Consider the following 22,867-nt stretch of genomic DNA (forward strand, 5'->3'; position numbering starts at 1 on the left):
AGGATTTAGCAAGTACTCACCACCTGGTGAGAGGAACTTGGGCATGTGTTAGCCTCTCCAAGGAAGGAGAGAGAAACAGGGTTTATCTTTATCCCGCAGAACTTCACACACCTTCCTGTGCCCGTTGATCCTTCATAAGCCCCTCCCCTCCCCTCCCTTCCCTTCCCCTCCCCTCCCCTCCCCCCTTCCCCTCCCTTCCCCTCCCCTCCCATTCTCTTCCCTTCCCTTTCCCCATCTTCACGCATGCACTGTATCTTTCTTCCTTTTGTAGAAGTCGATTAGCTAGAAGAAAAGGATTTTACTCCTATGGAGTGCCTCTCGAGAATCGCAAGATCCCAAAGATCGGGGGTATTTCATTTGCCTTCTTCTAAAGCTGAGCATGCCTACGAGTACATAGAGACTGCTCTGTTTCCCACCACCTGTTACCCCCCCTCCCCATGCACGGACCAGGGGCAGGTTTTCTAATGCAGTTCAGCTGGAGCACATGGGCCTATCTGGGAGGAATTCAGCTGGTATCCATGCGGTAGAAATATTTCAATGTCATGTATACTCAACATGATGTAGAACCCCAACCTCCAGCATAGCATTCACAATTGGCCAAGAGTTCTAGGACACTGGGGCAGATGGTGGCACTACTTACGTAAAGAAACAAGAACATGCAGCCAATTAAGGTGGCTTGTGGTATTAAAAAGGTGATGTAATACAGCACACCATATCCAAAGTAATCCAATAGCATAAATAAAAACAAAGAGAAGGTGGTGATCTAAAGAAGATAACAGACATGCATATTAACACTTCGAATTTCAACATATATTCCAAACTGAGATGGCTCATCTTGAAGATAATCCTAATTTCAGCCCCAGCTTCAGAAAGCCAACTGAAATCAGCATTATTGCTGCTGACCTGTTCTCTTAGTGACTTAGCCAAATTCCTTTCACCTAGAGTATCATGAGTGAGACACGACTGGGTAAATCTAACGTATGGAATATTTTCGTTACGGAAAAGGAAGAAAGTTGGCCTTCTTTTCGGAGGTAAGACGGGTAGAAAAGCAATGATCATGGGGAACACAAACTGATATCTAGTAGGAATGACATAACAACAACAGAGAGAGAGAGAGAGACTTCTGTTAGTTATACTGATGGAGAAACAGAGGCCCAGAAAAACCCAGTGTGGCTTCAGGAGAATTCAGTAAAATTCAGGGATAAGAGATGGCGAGAGGTCCAACAGAGACATTCAGACTTTCTCTTCTCAAACACCGCAATGATAAAAGTTCCCTAAAAGTTTTTGTACTTCTGGCTTCTTTGTGTTACAAGCTACCATTTTTATGGCACTGGGCATGTTCCTCCTAAAAGTATATTTCGGATCACATTTCATGTCTACACTAGAAGCTTCCATAGCTTCCCACAGCCTGTAGAATCAATTCTGGAGCATGTCACCAAAGGCCAGCATGATTCCAACCAATGTTTTTACCATAACTAAGGCCACGCCCATGCTGCACGGTGTTTTCTTCCCTTCCCTAAGCCAGATTATTACCAGTTCTTAGGATAAGCCTGGACTTTCTCCCCTCTGGGTTTCTCTTTCTTCACTGCATCATTCTTCTTCAGCTAGTAAAATCTTATTCTCCAGGTTTCAATTCCTAAAGGAAATTTCTGCTCTCATTTTCATGAGTTAATCTTTCCGTTCTCTGGTTTTCATAGAGGCAATCTTTTAAAAAGAGATCATCTTTAGTATAGTAAAAGAAGTCTGAGCTGCTATTTGTCATTTGATTTTAGCTAATGCCAAGGATTTTAGTGCTCATTTAACAGACCTATGCCCATCATGAAATAGACAAAAATACGAATTCCTTTAAAATACCTTGGAATTTTGTCAAAAGTGGTTATTATGAAAACCCTAAAAAAAGGCAATAAATAAAAATTTGTAAATTAAAAAAAAAGAGATCATCTTTTTCCTTGTCACTTTGTTCTCGTAAGTGGCTGTTTACTTCTCTTTTACCCTCTGAGTGCCCTTTCAGGGTTGAAACTATTTTTTATTTATTATCAGTCTTACTTTTTGACATATTGTTGGAAGGCAACTAATACACATCTTTTTTAAAGCTGATTTATTTATTTTGAGATAGAGAGAGTGAGCAGGGGAGCGGCAGAGAGAGAAAGAGAGACAGAGAATCCTAAGCAGGCTCTGCACTCTTAGTGCAGAGCCTGACATTGGGCTCAAATTCACGAACTGTGAGATCATGACCTGAGCCAAAATCAAGAATAGGACGCTTAACTGACTGAGCTACCCAGGTGTCCTGAAGTCAACTAGTATTTGTTGAATTAATAATTTACTTTTTGGCAGCCAGAATGACAGGAAATTAGAATAGGTAATAGGAGATAACATGTACTTTTCCTTCCTAGTTTAGATAAAATAAGTGTTGCTTTTGTGGCATTAATTCTAGTAGAATTTGGAGAAGTAGTTTCTAGTTTTAACCAGGCTAGCAACAACATTCGTAATCTCGTGGAGGTCTGTGGGCTTCTTTGTTTTTCAGTAAAGAAGATACAAATGGTTTCCTGGTTTCCTTCTAGCAAATACTTTATGGTTCTAGAAACAATTTGGCTACTTTTAAAAGAGAGGAGGGTAGGGGTGCCTGCGTGGCTCAGTTGGTTAAGCGTCTTGACTTCGGCTCAGGTCACGATCTCACGGTTTGTGAGTTCGAGCCCCGTGTTGGGCTTTGTGCTGACGGCGTGGAGCCTGGTGTCTGCTTTGGATTCTGTGTCTCCCTCTCTCTCTGCCGCCCTCCCCCTGCTCTCTCTCAAAAATAAATAAACATTAAAAAGAGAGAGAGAGAGAGAGAGAGAGACAAGGGTAGAAATTAGGAAGAGAAAAACATGCAGAGTTTGAAAAGGATCATGCATAAAGAAAACAAAATATTTTAGATTATGATATTAATTTATCATTCTACTGAGGGCAAACTTTAAGTACTGGCTTAGAATTGTACACACAAAATATACTTACCATAAAGAAGGAAAAAGACCAGATGCCACTATTTTTCCTCCCCTTGCGAAAAATGAACGAAATCACGTATGTCAAGAAGATAAGTGAGAAGGCATAGCCAATAGAACAGAGGATCTGAAATCAACAGGAATGTGACGTTCAGTCAAAGGCAAATGCAACCCGAGAAACACATCAGGAGCCAAAAGACTGCTGTAGCACAGAGTTTTACAGCGATTTAATTTATGACAATACAAATATCATTTGCATCTTCAATTTTTTTCATGAAATCATTCAACGGTATTTGTTCTATGAATATCGTCACTTACTTGTATAGTCGGATTTGTAGTTACAAACACAGACTCTTGGAAGTTTAAGCCGTAGTCTAATAAATACATAAGCAGTAAGATCAGGAAGTACATTGGGACATCCACCAGCGCCTGCCCAAACCAGTAAGCAGAAGGGAAGAGGCCTGAAATCCGGAGCTGGGACTGAGCTTTGTTCTGATTACAAAACAGCAAAGACACAAAGTGCTAGTTCAGTTGGAGCTTTCAGAAAATGTGGATTATGTAAGAAAACATTTGATCAGAATTTTCCTTTGTAATAATTCTGCATCATGGCCAGAAGCATTATGGGGACCAAGGGATACGGACAGTTCCAAACACAGATGGTCAATTTGTTGCTTTCATTAACAATATTGATGTTCGTCACGCACCCAGTGGAAATACGTGTAAGAAGGTCTCAGTGTAATTGAGGTATTAACACTGCAGTAAACAAAACAGTGATTAACAATCTATGGGAACAGGGTGGTTTATTTAAGCAGCTGGCCTTCCATCAGGGTGATTTTGCTTTGACTCACTGTGAAGTCTTGTGCTGTCTCTCTCTACACGTGTCTATATACATATAAAGGTTATACATAAAATATTATGTTTTATTTACTATTATACATAAATACATAACACGATATGTACCTTATATACATATGAAACGGCTTTATTCCTTTCATTCTAACTAAAGGATACATTAGGGTAGTTTTGGCATAGCACACATTCAAATATTTATTACCCATCCAAATATTTATGCACACGTACATGAATATTATTACATTCGTAAATACTACGTGCCTTGCATTCCTGCCCGTCTCTGAAGAAGCATACTAAATTACATATTTTAAAACTACTTATCAAGTGATGAGGGGTTGGGCACCAATGAAGCAATCACAATAAACCGTTAAGCAATTTTGAATACGTTTCTTTTCTTTCAAAAATAGTTCACTTGCTGATGGTCTCTGGTTGGCTAAAATAGGCCCCTGTCAGAGATGGAATTTGACCTAAGGATGCGTGTCAAAATCTCTGAGCACCGGCCCAGTCAGTTGGCACGACTGAAAAGGATTTGGCGATGGACGGATCTGTGGTGAAGCCCGGAGAGGGGTGAATGGTGGTTTTAGGTTACTGACCGAGTGAGTGTTCTGGAGGGCAGGAAATGCGGAAAGGGGGTACCCGTTCAACAACATCATGAATTCAGCTTTGGAGATGTGGTTAAGTTGGAGAGTCTGTGATTCTCCCAGTGACAACCCCGGAGAAGGGAGTTTGGATCCGCACTGGAGGTAACATGAGAAATTAGAGATCTTGGGGCGCCTGGGTGACCCCGTCAGTTAAGCGTCTGACTCTTGATTTTGGCTCCGGTCATGATCCTACGGCGGCGGGACTGGCCCTGCACTGGGCTCCGTGCTGATAGCACTGGGCCTGCTTGGGATTCTCTCTCTTCTCTCTGTCCTCTTCCCCCACCCCCGCATAGGCACACTCTTTCTCTCTCTCTCTCTCTCTCAAAATAAAATAAAAAAAAAAAAGAAGAAGAAAGAAATTGGAGATCAAGTCTGTTGAGCGATGGGTAGGTAAAAGGGGTTTGAAGCCATAAGGTTAGATGAGTTTGCCTAGGACAGAATGACATCAAGAATGATGAGAGAGCCTAGGACTGAGATGTAAGGAGTTCAGAGTTTAGAGACAATGGAGAAGAATGGGGAGTTCCAAAGGAGACAGACAGTGGCCAAAGGGTTGGGAGGAACATGGTGGGATTGAGGCGTTTCACAGACCAGAGAAAGAAAATGTCCGTGTTTCCTACGGGAGGCATTTTTTTTTTAAGTTTATTTATTTATTTTGAGAGGGAGAGAGAGAGAGAGAGAGAGAGAGAGAGAGAGAGAGAGAGAATGAGTCCCAAGCAGACTCTGTTCAGGGCAGAGCCCGATGTGGGGCTCCATCCCACGGAACGGGAGATCAGGACCTGAGCCGATACCAAGAGTCTGAGGCTTAACTGACTGAGCCACCCAGGTGCCCCTGGGAGTCATTTTAAGTTAGGACAGTGTTAACTACGAGATGCCTGACAGTTACCTCAGGCCAGCAAATGGTGTTTCCCAAGATTCCCCAGACGTTCTACACTAGGAAGAGAACAGGACAGACAGCGCTCCCTTCCCTCGGACAACAGAATCACTTTGGAGAGGAACAGATCAAGATCCTTATGCAGGGTCACTCTGTGCAGTCAAGTTACAAAAATGGAGACACTAAAAGACATTCTATTGAGATTTGCAAGTAAAGCTAACGTGAGTTGGCCTGGGTTGATGAGTCATATGAATCCATCCCCCCATGACTGCCACTCAAAATCTGTCTCTACTCCAGAACTACTGAATCAGTCTTCATCTTAAAAGATGCTCCAAAAATCTTCTAGGGGCGCCTGGGTGGCACAGTCGGTTAAGCGTCCGGCTTCAGCCAGGTCACGATCTCGCGGTCTGTGAGTTCGAGCCCCGCGTCAGGCTCTGGGCTGATGGCTCGGAGCCTGGAGCCTGTTTCCGATTCTGTGTCTCCCTCTCTCTCTGCCCCTCCCCCGTTTATGCTTTGTCTCTGTCCCAAAAATAAATAAAAAACGTTGAAAAAAAAATAAAAAAAACACAAATATCGGTAGATACATCAAAAATTCATGGCAATTAATGAAAGAGTGTCTGTGAATGGAAATGTATAGTCAGTTAAACATTAAATTTTTTTTTGTTCTCACGTTTTCAACATACCATGTTCCTTTATTTCAATTCTCTCTCTCTAACTTTTTTGAAATGTGATTTTGAAACCATAAAAAATGTCTCTATGAAGTATTCAGTTGCGTGGGGTTTGACACATGTATGGATTCCTGTATCACAATCATAATCAGAGTATAGACCATTTACATTACCCCCCCCCCGCCCCCAATTTCCCATGCTCCTTTGGAGTTAATAGCCTTTATCAGGGGTTACAAGAAACCACAGGTCTCCTTTCTGTCACTGCAAATTTATTTTACCTTTCTGAGAATTTCATATAAATGAAATCATTCAGTATTTACTCTTTCCTGTCTTCAGTGCCTCAGTGTAATGGTTGTGACCCGTATGCATGCTGATGCATTTATCAGTTGTTCCTTCTTTTGTACTGCTCAGTAACATCCCCTGGTCTGGCCACCCAAGGATTTCTATCAATTCACAGCTTGATGGAAATCTGGGCTGTTTCAGAGAGTTGGCTATCATGAATAAAGCTGCCAAGAACGTGAATGTACCAGTCTGTATGTGGAAAGAGGTTTTCTTTTATCCCAGGTAAATACTTAGGAGAGACATTCCGGGCCACACCATAAGTGCATTTTTCACTTTGTAAGACAGCGCCGAATGGCTCAGCAAAGTGACTGTGCATTTTATGTTCCTGCCGATGACGCATTACAGTTCCAGTTTCTCCATATCCTCCCAAACGTGATATTTTTGGTCATGTTCATTTACTCATTTTCGTTCGTGTGTAGCGCTATCTCCTGGGGGCTCTTTTCCTGATTACCCACGATATTAGCCATCTTTTCATGGGAGCATTTTCCTTCCACGTATCTTCAGTGAAGTATTTGTTCAAATATTTTGCCCATCTTTAAAATTTAGGCTATCTTTTACTACTGAGCTGTAAGAGTTCTTTATCTTCTTAGTACAAAATTTTTTTTTTTTTTAAACTTTTTTGTTAACGTTTATTTATTTTTGAGACAGAGAGAGAGCATGAACAGGGGAGGGTCAGAGAGAGGGAGACACAGAATCTGAAACAGGCTCCAGGCTCTGAGCTGTCAGCACAGAGCCCGACGCGGGGCTCGAACTCACGGACCGCGAGATCATGACCTGAGCCGAAGTCGGCCGCTTAACCGACTGAGCCACCCAGGCGCCCCCAAATTTTTTTTTTTTAATATGGAATGCTTCACAAATTTTTGTCTTTTCCTTGTGCAGGGACCATGCAACCCTCCAATTTTCGTTTATGTGCGATACAAATCTTTTGTTAGATGTACGAGCGTTGTGGATATTTTTTCTTCCCAGTCCGAAGCTTTTTATTTTCTTATTGGTGCTTTACAAAGAGCAAAAGGTTTTAACTTTGACGAATTTCAAGTTCTCATTTTCCTTGATGGTATATATGCTCATTCTGCCCCATCTAAGCAAGAAATAATTGCTTACCACAAAACCGACGATTCATTTCAAATAAAATCTGTGTATGGTGGGGGGTGAGTGTTGAGAACACTATTTTTTTTCCTCATACCACTATCAAGTCGTTCCGGTACAATTTGCTGAATTCTCTGGCAGATTTTACTGAAAATCAACTGATAATCTCTGAAATGTCTATTTTGTTTCCTACACTTATATGACTATCCTAAATAAATACAACACATTCTTCACTCCTATAACTTTGTAGTAAGCCTTGAGGGCAGAAACATAACCCTTCCAAGCCTTGTGGAAGGACTTTCACCTTCACCTTCTAGTTATACAAAGTAATGAAGTTTTCATTATTACCTTATAATCATCGAAGCTGCTCATTGCAATATACGGAGTACAAGAGGATGCCAAAATCGCCCATAATATGGTATGTTCCCAAAATACAAACGAATTTCTCTGTGACTCCTGAAAATGCAAATATAACGAGCTGAGTAACAAATTCAAAATTTGCTTTCTGGAACACATTAAAAAAAATATTAAACTGATGACATGTACTCCCTCCTTAGGTCCCCACTGAGGTTCCCAAACTCTTTCATTTTCCATCCAATTATGCAGCATGACTCTTGGCTCTATACCCAATTACAGGGATAAGGAAAGTGACTCCAAGCATGAGACTGAACTGGTAAGTATTACACCGTTGGGAAACAAAAGAGGGGTGAGATTTTCCATTTTCTTATTTTAGGATTCTAAAATGTATTCTGATGTGAAAACAGTAAATAATGACAAGTCACAGTTGGAACATTTCATTTTTCACGGGTAGTTAATTACGTCAAATGTGACAGCCTGACTCAAAAATCCTCTCGGATGTTCTGCGGGCACAGTGATGGTAAGTGTCTTTCTAGGTACACCGTGAGACCAGAAAAATATTGGTTGAGGCTTCCAAAGTAGAGATAAAGTACAGTACTAGAAAGGGAGGTGGAATCTCCATGAAAAACCTTGGCACTCGCTCACAATGTCGCTCCTGTTTGGAAGGGTCTTTAGTGACAGAAGATGCACTGACTGCCCTGAAAACAGTTTCCACATCACTTTCGTGATCCACAAAGGTGTTTAGTTACACGCATTGCTGAGAAAAGTTATAACCAGGGGTGTCTGGGTGGCTCAGCTGGTTGGGCGGCCAACTTCGGCTCAGGTCATGATCTCATGGTCCATGAATCTGTGAGTTCGAGCCCCGCATAGGGCTCCGTGCTGACAGCTTGGAGCCTGGAGCCTGCTTCGAGTTCTGTGTCTCCCTCTCTCTCTGCCCTTCCCATGCTCACGCTCTCTCTCTCTCTCTCTCTCTCTCTCAGAAATAAACGTTAAAAGAAATTTTTTTTTAAAAAAAATTTATAACCAGAGTCTGGTTATCTTCAGCTTGGCCATCAGAGACACCCTTTCTCAAGACAGAAAGGTGAGATTTAAGGTTATTGACAGAATCTTTTAAGAACACCCTGCATGCGGGGTGGGTTCAGTACTCAGTGGTAAATCCTTTGACTTGAGCAGGACAGAAGCAAGGTCTGAAACTCCCAAAAACTCTTACCTGAGCAACGAACAGGTAAATCCAAATAGAGTATAACCTGAGTTGCTGGAGATACTAAAGTTCAGATGTTGAGCACATGAAACAAGGTCAAGTAAGGTAGTTAGTTGGTATCGAACTCATCATAGCTAAAACAGAATGTTTCTATTGATGGAAATTTGCTCAACTATGGTATCCTCCCTCAGAAACCAGAAAATGGATAGGAGGTTAATTAAATGAACCATAGCATAGTCTAAAATTAGTTACTGATGAATGACTAAAACTTTTTGTTAGTGATTAAGCTTCTTACACACCCTTACTGAAAGGAATTTTTATTTGCTGAATGTACCATGAGGTATGTTGTGAGAAGTCAACTCAAAATCTTACAGAGTGTGTGGAAATGATGGATACAAGGTCCATTTAAAATTTTTTTGTTTTTCAACGTTTATTTTATTTTTGGGACAGAGAGAGACAAAGCATGAACGGGGGAGGGACAGAGAGAGAGGGAGACACAGAATTGGAAACAGGCTCCAGTCTCTGAGCCATCAGCCCAGAGCCTGACGCGGGGCTCGAACTCACGGACCGTGAGATCGTGACCTGGCTGAAGTCGGACGCTTAACCGACTGCGCCACCCAGGCGCCCCACAAGGTCCATTTATATACACGTGGGTAAATGGTCTTTAGCCGTATATATATTATTCTAAAACCCTAGATTTGAATGGAATATAGATAATTTGCTGACCTCTGACATTCATTTATACATTTAACAAATAAGTTACTTGGTGCTTATCATGTTCTCAGCCTTATCTCAAGGTATAAAATATTCTGTAGGGTTAAAAATACATGGTCTCTGGGTTCAAAGAGCTCTCTAAGTGGAAGCAATATATTTAGGAAATCATCAAAAAGGAACAATTACAAACTCTAAGATGTATTCTGGTTTTCAAACTTACAAGGCTGTACACAATCCAATCACATGGGCCTTTTTTTTAGAAATAGGGATTTTTTTTTTTTCTTTTGCCCCAGGTATGAAAAAGCTGGCAGGCCCAAATAATGAATATTTATTACAAGGAACTGGAATAATTCTAGTGTAACCAGCCTGCAATGTTGGTCTGAACCTTGTCCTAAATTTTTTTCTCCGTAGTATTTCTAAAAGTAATAATAAGACTTCAATTTCTTCCTTTCCCTCCCCTCCCCTCCCCTCCCCTTCCCTTCTCTTTCCTTTTCTTCTTTCTGTCTCTCTCCCTCCTTCCTACTTTTGTTATTTTTGCGTTAAATAAGTGGTTCCTGACTTCACTTTCATTACCTCACATTCCCTTTGAAAAAGAGTTCTGTTTTGCATTTAAAAAATTAAAGCTCTGGGCACCTGGGTGGCTCCGTCCCTTAAGCATCCGACGTCGGATCAGGTCATGATTTTGCAGTTCATGAGTTCGAGCCCCGTATTGGGCTCTGAGCTGTCAGAGCCTGGGGCCTGTTTCAGATTCTGTGTCTCCCTCTCTCTCTGCACCTCCCCATGCTCATTCTCTGTCGCTGTTTGTCTCTCCAAAATAAATAAAACATTAAAAAAAGTAAAAAAAAAAATAAAGCTCCAGGGGCCCCTGGGTGGCTCAGTTGGTAGAGCGTGCGACTCTTGGGGTTGCGAATTTGAGCCCCATGCTGGGTATAGAGATTACTGAAAACATTGAAGCTCTAAAAAGTGTACTGATTTCTTAAAACCAGAGAGCTAGCATGAACCAAGTCATGATTTATTATGCAGCCATTTACTCAATCTCAATAAGAACGAGATTGCAGCACTTAAAAAAGTGACCTGGGACATTCTTAGTGCAGGAGAGACCAGATTCCTGATGGAGGAGAGAGAGTCAGTATACTTACCCTTGAAAATGTACTTCTATCAGTTTGGATGTGTGCTGATGGCTTAACCATTCCAAGTAGTGCATTACTAATAATATCCATGAGAACTGGGAAGCAATTTAGTCTTTTGGTATTGCATACTAATGAAAATCTGTAACACTAAAATATAAAAAGCAAAATTATAAATTCTCAAAGGTCTTTTTTTTTTTTTGTTTGCTAAAGAGGTCAAAATTCAATATCTAAAATTTTAAAAATCCTGTTTTTAAAATGGTGCCAAATAGGGGCGCCTGGGTGGCTCAGTCGGTGAAGCGTCCGACTTCGGCTCAGGTTATGTATGATCTTGTGGTTTGTGAGTTCGAGCCCCACGTCGGGCTCTGTGCTGACAGCTCAGAGCCTGGAGCCTGTTTCCGATTCTGTGTCTCCCTCTCTCTCTGCCCCTCCCTCACTTGTGCTCTATCTCTCTCTAACAAAAATAAATAAATGTAAAAAAAAAAATTTTTTTAAATGGTGTCAAATAAAGCAAAACACTGTGTAAGTAAAACAGAACAAGTATATAGACTGAATCTAATTTTCAGGACACCAGACATCTGGGGGAAGGCTAGCATCAAGTATTATTGTTTAAGAATAAAACAGAAGTTTCAGAAAATATGTATTCTAAAATCCTTGAGAGGAAATCTGAGTTCTTTGGACTTAAATATGCACTTGACAGGGGGTATTATATAGTGTTTATTTTGCTAATACACACAGCTTGTGTTGGTAGACAATGATTAAAATATGAATTATTCATCATATTAATGACTACAATTCACTGAGTAATGAATGCAAGCATTCTTTGTTTTTCATCTCATTTCCTGAAGTGGAAAGCTGAGTACATCGATATCGTATTGGTTTTCCACATCTTGGGGAAAAATTATGAAACAGAGACCAACATACCTTTTCATTACCAGACACTATGATGGCTCCATTATAAGATGGGTCATCTAGGGCATTTTTGGTTCCAAATGCATCCACTTCCAAAGCTATGTTTTGATGGTCCACAGAATGTATAAAGTCATCAATGCTTGCCCCTGCGTTGCAGTTAAATATATTAGGTGTGTCATAAAACTAAGAAAATCCATGTCAAGTTGTACAATAAAATTTTAATTAATGTCATTATGTGATCCTTACCATCATATGGACTATCAGGATAGCTTTCCACGTAAGAACATACTTGTTACTGTGAATTAAAAATCTATTCACCTGTGATGGCGTTTAGTTCATAATATATTTATTTGCTTCTGATTACTGCTAATGTGAAAGGTGAAAGTCTTTTTTTGAGCACCATATGGCATTTGGAATGATGTTTTTATCTAGAATATTGCCATCAGTGGCCATAAACATTAAGGGTTTAATGACACGGATAATCGCTACTAATCAACTACGAAAATCGCTAAATCTCACTTCACTACTGCGAGATTATTAATTGACTTTCAAAATGTGTCTCGATAACAGCTGTTTGAATGAGGGTAGGAAGAGCTTCATGCACCTTCTCCCAGAAAAGCAACCGGATTGTAAAAATTACTAAAAATCCAACAAGTTAAAAATCTCTTGATTGTCTTAATGGCACACAGAACGTGCAAAAAAAAATTTAAGAAAATCTGGTAAGTTTGGGTAAGAACACTAAAAAACTGGCATTTGAGCTAAAAATCCATACCGTTAGTCCCTATCCTCAATTAGCTTGATAGAAGCTTCACTCTGGATATAGCCAAGAACTCAAGAATCCTTCATCAAGCCACGTCTAGGGCTACAGTATCTTCTTGGGAAGAACTGGGATAAGGATGATTTGGCCTTATTTTTGGCCTCACATGACTATGATAGAGCTTTCATCTCATAAGTAGGGAGTGGATGGACCGGGACTCCAGTCCTCTCACTCCCTGGGGGGATGGAGTTTATGCAACATGGGACTGAAAGGAATAAGAAAGGTTGGTGGCCACTCAGTCCCCTGAAGAGAACTGAATAGCCATTGAAGTTGTGTCCCTTCCTCACACCATACACAAAAATTACTCAAACTGGATCACAGACCTACATGGAAGAACTAAGAGTAAAAACACCTTAGAAGAAAATATAGAAGTAAATCCTTGTGATCTTGGGTTACGTAAAGCTTACCTAGATATGAGACCAAAAGCACAAGCCAGGGGGAAAAAAAAATAAGTTGGACCTTGTAAGAATGAAAACATTATAGAGTGTCTGGGTGGCTCAGTTGGTTGAGCATCCAACTCTTGATTTCGGCTCAGGTCACGATCTCAATGGTTGGTGAGTTCAAGGCCCACAACGGGCTCTACGCTGACAGTGCGAAGTCTGCTTGGGATTCTCTCTCTCCCTCTCTCTGCCCCTCCACCACTCACACTGCCTTTGTCTCAGAAAAAAAAAAAAGAACTTAAAAAAATTAAAACATTATGCTTCAAAGGACACTAATGAGAAAATGAAAAGGCAATCTACAGGACGAAGCAAAATATTTGCAGAAAACTTGCAACTGATTCTTATTATTCATGGTACATATATGCTATAAAGTCACCACAAACACTGAATTAGTGAATTCTTTATTTAAAAAAAATTTTTTTTTATGTTTATTCATTTTTGAAAGACAGAGAGAGGCAGAGCGCAAGCAGAGGTGGGGCAGAGAGAAAGGGGGACACAGAATCTGAAGCAGGCTCCGGGCTCTGAGCTGTCAGCAACAGAGCCCGATGCGGGGCTCAAACTCATGAACCACGAGATCATGACCTGAGCCAAAGTCGGACACTCAGACGACTGAGCCACCCAGGCGCCCCAAGTGAATTCTTAATTATGGCTTAGGTTCCTGTGAGCCTCTGGTTGCAACAATTTCTTTGACGAATCAAGAGATTGCCATATCTTATATATGTTTTGGTATATATATTGTTGACTTGTAACAGTGATCTCAAAGCCAACGACACTAATGTATATCTGAACGAAGCTTATTTAACACACATATTTCCTCTGGAAGGTATCTCATGGCCTTCTTGACTCAGGGACACTAGAAAGCACTTGTGCACTCTACTTGGGTGGAAAACGTAGCATTCAATAGACTACAGAAAGGATATTTAGTTACAGTATGAGAGCTGAACAAGGGAACAGAGTATCATCTCAGCTGGAAAGTGTGTATCAGGTGACTCAAACTGTCCACTGATCTGAGCATGTGTGTGAATGATTACAAAAGAGCCATGAGTATTGGTTTTGGGGTCACAAATAAGTTTTACTGACTAGAGAAGTCTGCGAGTACATAACCTGTGAATGATGAGGATCTATTGCATGCGATAAAAGACTTGTATCTAGAATATATAAAGAACACTTAGGATTCAACAAAAAGGACATATGATTCATTGCTTACATAGGAAGAAAAAAGGCACTTCTGCAAAGACAGATATACAACTGGCCAGTAAGCACATGGGCAGATGCCTAAGGTCAGTAGCTATTAGCAAAATGCAAATCAAACTACAAGATACTACTTGATTCATACGAAGATGAGTGTGACAAAAAAAAAAAGTCAGGAAATAACAAGTTTCAGTGACAATGTGTAGAAATTGGAACCCTCACAAATTGCTGGCATAAACGTAAATTGGGGCAGCCCGTTCAAAGAACTTTGGCCTTTCCTCAAAAGGTTAAATATAGGGGCGCCTGGGTGGCGCAGTCGGTTGAGCGTCCGACTTCAGCCAGGTCACGATCTCGCGGTGCGTGAGTTCGAGCCCCGCGTCAGGCTCTGGGCTGATGGCTCAGAACCTGGAGCCTGTTTCTGGTTCTGTGTCTCCCTCTCTCTCTGCCCCTCCCCCGTTCATGCTCTGTCTCTCTCTGTCCCAAAAATAAATAAACGTTGAAAAAAAAAATTAAAAAAAAAAAAAAGGTTAAATATAGCCACCATATGACCCAACAATTCCATTTCTGGGTTTTATACCCCAAAGAAGTGAAAAAAATATGTATGTTCATACAAAAACCTGTACATGGACATTTATAGCAGCATGACTCATAATAACCAATAATTTGGAGAAACTATCCATCATCTGATGAAAAATAAAATGTAGCATATTCCCACAATGGAATTCTTCCACAATTAAAAAAAATGCTGAAACATGCTACAACATAGATGTACCTGGAAAACATCACACTAAGCGAACGAAGTCGGTCATAAAAGATCATATGTTGTGTAATTCTACTTATATTAAATGTCCAGGGTAACAGAGATCTGTAGAAACAGAAATTTTGTGGTTTCTCAGAGCTGGGGAAGAGTAAGTGGCAGTGAGTACTCATGGGCATGGGATTTCTTTTCGAGATAAAAATATTCTTTAAAATTTTTTAAAAAAAAGTTTTGATATAAAAATATTCCAAAAAAAATGAATTGTACTGAGAGTTACACAATTCTGTGAAATACACTGAAAACCACTAGACTGTATCCTTGGAATAAATGGAATAGCACATGAATTCTAGCTCCAGCTGTTACAAATGTGTCTTTTTTAATGTTTATTTATTTATTCTGAGAGAGAAAGATAAAGGTTGAGCAGGGGAGGGGCAGAGAGAGAGAGAGAGAGAGAGAGAGAGAGAGAAACAGAAATAGAGAATCCCAAGCAGGCTCTGCGCTGTCAGCACAGAACCCAACACGGGGCTTGAACTCATGAACTGTGATGTGAGATCATGACCTGAGCTGAAATCAAGAGTTGGATGCTTAACTGACTGAGCCATCCAGGCGCCCCACAAGTGTGTTTTTTTGATACAAATGCTTTCATTTTGCCCACAGCCACCAGAAAGTTTATGTCTCCTTGGCAAGTCCTTTCCTAGTCCCTTTACCTTCCTGGACTTGGCATTCACCCTCCTCAAGCCTCATAAACAGTTTTATACGGAGGAAGTAAGGAAGTCAAGTTTCTTTTTCTTTCTCGCATGCTTTATGTTTCTCTTAACTGTGAATGCACTTGGGAATGGAGTATTCGCCACATTATTACCTGTTTTGTTGATGATCAGTAATGCGGTGAGAGGATCACGTGGCTGTTGTCCAGGAGCCAGGAAGTACAAACGAGGAGAAAGTTCCCAAGTGTAGCTCTGTTGATACACTTTCATGGTGATGATCTCCGTGAGAAGAGGGCAAACTCCAAATCCGAGAATCAAGAGCCTACCCAGAAGAAAAGTGCCAGTGTGAATGCACAGTCATTTCTTAACCTTTAAAGCTGCCTGAGCAGATCAGAACGTGATACCATCAAGAACTTATGGAAATTCAACACAGAGCTCTCGGACTCTTTTCTTGAGTATTTTGCCCTTTGCCTACCCCTAAAACTACATTTTTTTTAAAGGTTTATTCATTTTTCAGAGACAGAGAGAGACAAAGCGTGAGTGGCGGAGGGGCAGAGCGAGAGGGAGACCCAGAATCCAAAGCAGGCTCCAGGCTCTGAGCTGTCAGCACAGAGCCTGAAGTGAGGCTCGAACCCACAAACCGTGAGATGGTGACCTGAGCCAAAGTCGGACCCTTAACCGACTGCGCCACCCAGGCGCCCCTCCCACCTTATTTTTATTTTTGGATGGTCTTCTCTCGCTTTTACATCTTAGATTTGTTTTCTTAATGTAGCGACTGAAAAACCCCCCGTGGCACTCTGACACTCACAGTGATAAAAGAGCTTTCCTTTCATGCTTTAATTTCAAGAAGCGAACCCTTGCGATCGCAAAGATTTGCTGTCTCCAAAGAGCCATTTGGCCTATGGTCTGGCTTATCTCATTAAGCGAACTGAGAACTTGCTCTGTCTCAACAAGCCTCTCTGTATCTCCAGCTCTTTCTGACGGGGCTTCTCCCCACGCGGCAATATCTGCAAAATACGAAAAAACGCAATTCATAAAACTGGGCTCTGGTTGGACGTTATGGAGCCTACTGCATGTAGGAGCTTGTGTCGTCCACACTGCTAGAGTCTTCTGCGTAACTGTGGGCGTTGTGTGGTGCTACTGGCAGCCGCCATGAGCGAGAAACATGAATGAAGTTTGATGCCTTGAACAAAAGGAGTAGAAAGGAGATCTTAGATCATTTGGCTACAGACAACACATTCAAGAGGTCAGGGCAAATACGCGAGATCGTAGCGTGCCTATAGGTGTCACTTGCAAGGGAAAAATAATCTCAGGTGTTCGCCTAGAGAAACAACCTATGAATTGACATGCTACAAACGGGATTAACCGTTAATTGTTGGCACTGGTGGGATTTCAAATCTGTTCGCACCACTGGAGGCTGCACTCTTGTATATGCTCTACAGTCTTTGGAGACTCAGGATGCTGTCCATTGTATGGTGTTAAAACAAGCCTGATACCCAACCTCAGAAAGCACGCACCCATAATTGTCCAACCACAGACAAAAACACACCATTCCAGTTACTATTGAAGAAGATGTAAAGATCTTATACAAGGTAGGGGGCAACAGTATATTAAAAGAATAATTCAGGGATCTCCTGCTTCCAAGAGACTGTCACCTCTCTTACCAAGAGAATATACCAGTTATTTTTAACCCATCAGACAAGAGCATAAAGAAAGTAAAAAAAAAAAAAACAACATTTTTTTTCCATAAAGGGAAGACTCATTCCGAGGGAGACGATACCCATGGCTCCTTTCATCCTAGGGGCATGGGAAAAGGAAAGAACCACTTTAGATATGAATAAGGAGAGGGCATTGAACAAACTCTTATGGTCACATATGGGCTGGTAGGACAGGCGAGAGTCACGTGGTACTCAAGTCCCAAAATGAATTTACATCATTTACCAATCCTTTCCCATGAGGACTTCACCAAATACGTGGGAACAGCACACCCAAGGCTGGAGATGGGAAGGAAAAGCTGAGAAAGATCCACGCTGAAGGGCAGAGACTCTTTACTTGTGGAAGACATCGTCAAGGTACATGGGGCCTTCCTCCGTGAAGGAAATCCACCAGGGGCTGGCTACAGGACACACGAGCAGAAAGAGGTATACTGAGGTAGAATGGATCTTGGCTGGGTACAATACACTGGCATGCTGACATCTGGGTGTAGGGTGGAAAGGTGGAGAGATCTCCCAAGGCATGGTAAGCCATGGTCAAGGATGGAGAGTCAGGTTGACTCCCCAGTGGCAGAAAAGCCGAAACCCCCCCAAAACAAGTAAACAAAAAGTGACAGCAAGCTGAAAATCAGGCAGATATCATTTCTTGTTGAGAAATTTGGGGCTGTATAACAGAGGGAGCTCTAGAATTTTGCCTGTGCTGGAATATGATTTATGTGTCAACAGCAATAACATCTAGGAAATCCACAAATGTTCGTACATCGAATGACGTACAGGAAAACCTTGGATTGCAAGTAACTTGGTTAGTGAGACAAACACACATTTCCAATAAATTTTAACTTGATACATGAGTGGTGCCTTGCAGTATGAATACAATGTGGTGCCAAGCGTCACATGACCACAACTGAGCCAATGGTTCCTGAAATTCGCTTTGATAGATGAGTGCTTTGGATTACAAGTACGTTACCGAAACAAATTATGCTCACAAACCAAAGTTTTGCTGTATTTCAATAATGTCTCATCAAATAGGGGATATAATTAGAGATGTAAAAATTATTTAAGATAACCAAATAGAGATTTGAGTTGAAAAGTGCATGAACCTATTTTAAAAGTTCACTGAAGGGGCCCCGGGGTGGCTCAGTCGGTTAAGCGTCCGACTTTGGCTCAGGCCGTGATCTCACAGTTTGTGAGTTCGAGCCCCACGTCGGGCTCTGTGCTGACAGCTCAGAGCCTGGAGCTTGCTTCGGATTCTGTGTCTCCCTCTCTCTCTCTGACCCTCCCCCGTTCATGCTCTGTCTCTCTCTGTCTCAAAAATAAACAACCATTAAAAAAAAAAAGTTCACTGAAAAAAATAAAAGCTCCACAGATTTCTTTCGGCAGAAGAAAGAAATCAGTGAACATGACCCAAAAGTGAGATAATTTAAAGAACAGAAAGAAAACATAATGAAAAAAAAAAGTCTCAGAGAAATGGGAGACACGATCAAGCATTCTAACATGCACGACCACATATACTGGGTTAATGGGAGTTCCAGACGCAGAGTTTAGAGAAAAAGGGTCAGAAATTATAGTTGAAAAAATAATGGCTAACAACTTCCCACACTGGATGAAAAACATTCACTACACATATAAGAAACTCACTAGACTCCCAGTGGGATAAATGTGAGATCGACACCTAAAGACATCAGAGTCAAGGTGTCAAAAGCCAAGGCCAAAAAAAAAAAAAAAAAAAAAAAGAAAGGATCTTGAAAGCAGCAGGGGGAAAAAACAAGTTATCGCCCACAAGATATTCTCTGTAAAATCTAAAGCTGGCTTCTCATCAGAAACCAGGGAGGCCATATTCAGAATGCTTGAAGAGAGGGATTTCACATAATTACATTTAAAATAAATTTAATAAATTTAAAATAAAATAAATGTGCTGACAGCTCAGAGGCTGGAGCCTGCTTCGGATTCTGTGTCTCCCTCTCTCTGCTCCTCCCCTGCTGATGCTGTGTCTCTCTTTCTCTCTCAAAAATAAATAAACATTGGGGCACCTGGGTGGCTCAGTCGGTTAAGCGTCTGACTTCGGCTCAGGGTATGATCTCGCGGTTTGTGAGTTCGAGCCCCGCATCAGGCTCTGTGCTGGCAGCTCGGAGCCTGGAGCCTGCTTCGGATTCTGTGTCTCCCTCTCTCTCTGCCCTTCCCCCACTCATGCTCCATCTCTCTCTGTCTCTCAGAAATAAATAAATGTAAAAAAAAAATTAAAAAAAAACATTAAAAACAAAGTTTTAAAAAATAATACATATTTTGTCTGAAATTGCTCTTGGGAAATGGGATGGAGGATGAATGAGCCTTGGATAGAAGAAAATGGGCCAGCTTTAATAACAAGGCAATATTGACAGGAAAGCTAAAATGTGACAGGAATGCAGTCTGGCTCCATTTATCCTTGTCTAGGAAAGGCCTTGATCATCACAGAACCCCACATTTCATAATCCCATCTATGTAACAGTGTTTTACGGAAATATATACTGCACTAGGTGCTGTGAATACCTTGACACGATCAGTCACGCGTTTTATTTACCTGATTCATCAACAGCTGATTTTCCTTCTAGTTTCAGGAACACTTCGTTCAAGGTTGTCATGGAAACACCGTAATTCTCGATTCCAAGGCCAGGACACCTATCCAGATCCTCGTAAAGTGCTAAAGAACACGTACAGTAGCAAATCAAAACTATGAAAATCACAAGTGAAGACAACTTTTCATGCGACAAAGCACAAAGGTATGAAATAAAAGTATACATTTTCAAAGCTAACATTTCATAGTAAGTACTTACTCTTCAAATACTGTATTTTAAAATGTATATTGTGACAGCTCATATATTAACCTCCTTTGACCAAATAATAATTTATAGTCATGTATATTTATGTTAAAATTTCATTTTAGGGGTGTCCAGGTTGGTCAGTTGAGCTGACTTTGGCTCAGGTCGTGATCTCGTGGTTTTTGAGTTTGAGCCCCGGCGTCGGGCTCTGTGCTGACAGCTCAGAGCCTGGATGGAGCCTGCTTCAGATCCTGTGTCTCCCTCTCTCTCTGCCCCTCCGCTGTTCATGCTCTGCCTCTCTTTCTCTCTCTCTCTCAAAATTAAATAAACATTTAAAAAATTAAAAAAAAATTTTAAGTTTGTTTTTAACTTAATTATGGTAACTTTTAACATTTAATGAACAGGGGAACTTCGGTTTTTTTCAACTCTAATTAACTGAAGACTCTTTTCAGGGCCATTTGTGCTTTAGCCAACAAAACGGAGAGAACTAATTATTTGAGGATTGGTACGATGGTACAGAACCTTCTTCAGTTCCAAAAAACTATATTAAAGGAAGGACATGAATAATAAATATTTTATTTTTTTTATAATTTTTTTTATTTCTGCTTTTGACTGTGGAAGAAACAATTCACAAGATGTCATCAAGAACGCAGAATGGACTCAGGGCATCTTGTCGTAGTGGGAAACTGGAGGTTGGTGTCGCCTCCAGCGATGCTCTGTCCCTGCCCCCTTTAGTTCGTTGACCAAAGCCACTTTTGCATCAGCCACTGTTCTTAATATAATGAACACTGTCTCTGCCTGTCTGGATCTGAATAATAGCAGCTAATTAAATGAAGCCTGAATTGAAACCTAATTTTAAATCCTAGCAGGATTACAGAAGTCCTGAGCCTTCCACCTATCGTTTCTCCCTGGGCAAAAGGAGAAGTTAAAAGCTTTCTGTCTTGATCAGAGTCCTATGTATGGAAGGGCAGGAAAGAGGTGAGATTCAAACTGCTAATGAGTGGTTTGTGTCATTCTTCACTTTCCCTAAAATTGGACAAACCTCCTCCAAATTGTAACGACTGTGAAAACACATTAATCGGGATTTAACATCTCGCCCCATGGCTCTTAGGAACGTCTGTGCTGTTGCCATAAAATGTATATGTGAATGACTTCGTGGGGTTAATCTATGTGTCTGTTAACCACACGTATGGCCCAGTTAATTTCTTCCACCATCCAGTGTGGCCCTCCTAGAGGGCCTCTCTACCAGGGAGCAGGTTTTCTGAATGACATATAATAAATGCACTTTTTCTTTCTCTTTTAATTTAACTTGTTATGTTGAGCTCATTTTAGATTCCCAAGCAGTTGTAAAAAAAAATAATACAGAGAGATCTGTACCCTTCACTCCGTGTCCCCCAACGGTAATATCTTAAAAAGCCACAGTACAATGATCACAACCACCCTAGTGAAAATACAATCAAGATACAGCACATTTCCAGGGTGCCTGGGGGGCTCCGTTGGTTAAGTGTCCGACTCTTGGTTTTGGCTCAGGTCATGATCTCACGGTTCGCGGGTTTGAGCCGCACGTCAGGCCCTGTCTGCACTGACGGTGCAGAGCCTGCTTGGGATTCTCTCTCTCCCCCCCCCCCCCCCTGCCCCTCCCCTGCTCGTGCTCGATATCTCTCCCTCTCAAAATAAATAGACATTTAAGAAAAAGATACAGAATATTCCCATCCCCACAAGGATCATGCTACCCATTTACAGCCGCAACCATCTCTCCTCATTCCGTCTTTTCCCAACCCTATGGCAACTATTAATCCCTCCTCCATTTTTATAATTCTGCCATTTCAAGAATGTTCTACAAACTGAGTCATAGTATGTTTTCTTTTAGGATTGGCTATTTCCACTGAGGATGGTTGTCTGAATATTCATCCAGGTTGTTGCATATGCCAGTCGGTGGCTTGTTCCTTTTTACTGCTGAGTGGCAATGCAATGTCACGACAGTTCTGGAATTGAACCCTTTACTTGTTAAAGGGCATCTGGGTGGTTTCGGCTGCTGTCTGTTCCAGATGAAGCTGCTATAAACATTCACGTACAGGGGTTCTGTGTGCATATGTTTTCATGGCTAGAAGATTTTTCTCTTATTTTTAAAACATTTTATGGTTTTACATTTTCCTTTTAAGTCCACGATTTATATTAAGCGATTTCTACCTAAGGTAGAAGATTTAGATAAATGTTCACATTTATGCCTGTGGGTCCACGTGCTCCATTTGTTGAAAAGGTTATCTTTCCTCCATTGAATTGCTTTTCCACTTCTGTCGAAAATTGGCCTGGCGTATCTCTGTGGGCCTGTTTCTGGATTCTCTATTCCGTTCTGTCTACGTGTCTATCACTCCGCCGATATCACACAAACCTGATTATTATAGTTTACATGGTGCCATTACTCACTCTCTGGCTCAGCACAGACAAAAACCACAGCTGCCTGCTTCAAAAGAGTTGATGGCAGCCCTCCGAATCTCTGACCAGGCCGATCGCCGGTGTCCCCTTTCCTGCAGAAAGCCAGCCTGTGAAGCCTGGGAGAGGTGCCCGCTTTACGTAATGTGCAGACATCCACACAGAGTGTGAAGGAAGAGGAGACATCAGTGGGAGATGCTCCCAACAAAGAAACAAGACAAACTTCCAGAAACAGACCTTCGTAAATGAAGCTTTATGATTTACCCGAC

General features: G+C 41.3%; 1 protein-coding gene across 9 annotated transcripts in view; it reads right to left on the reverse strand.

Annotated features, from left to right (window-relative positions):
* Positions 1–22,867, reverse strand: part of LOC122485824 (ABC-type organic anion transporter ABCA8-like) — a 94,703-nt gene that overhangs the window by 14,732 nt on the left and 57,104 nt on the right. For 7 of the 9 annotated variants that reach the window (XM_043585111.1, XM_043585113.1, XM_043585109.1 and 4 more), the window contains 9 exons: positions 19,928–20,047; positions 16,467–16,665; positions 15,814–15,980; positions 11,762–11,895; positions 10,850–10,987; positions 7,787–7,894; positions 3,297–3,470; positions 2,992–3,105; positions 641–763 (listed from right to left, as the gene is read on the reverse strand). In XM_043585111.1, coding sequence (XP_043441046.1) covers positions 641–763; positions 2,992–3,105; positions 3,297–3,470; positions 7,787–7,894; positions 10,850–10,987; positions 11,762–11,895; positions 15,814–15,980; positions 16,467–16,665; positions 19,928–20,047 — 1,277 coding nt within the window. The remainder of the gene's footprint in view (positions 1–640; positions 764–2,991; positions 3,106–3,296; positions 3,471–7,786; positions 7,895–10,849; positions 10,988–11,761; positions 11,896–15,813; positions 15,981–16,466; positions 16,666–19,927; positions 20,048–22,867) is intronic. The other 2 variants (XM_043585114.1, XM_043585115.1) reach the window with 2 other exon arrangements.

This window comes from Prionailurus bengalensis, chromosome E1, assembly GCF_016509475.1.
Source record: "Prionailurus bengalensis isolate Pbe53 chromosome E1, Fcat_Pben_1.1_paternal_pri, whole genome shotgun sequence".
NCBI classification, from domain to species: Eukaryota; Metazoa; Chordata; class Mammalia; order Carnivora; family Felidae; genus Prionailurus; species Prionailurus bengalensis.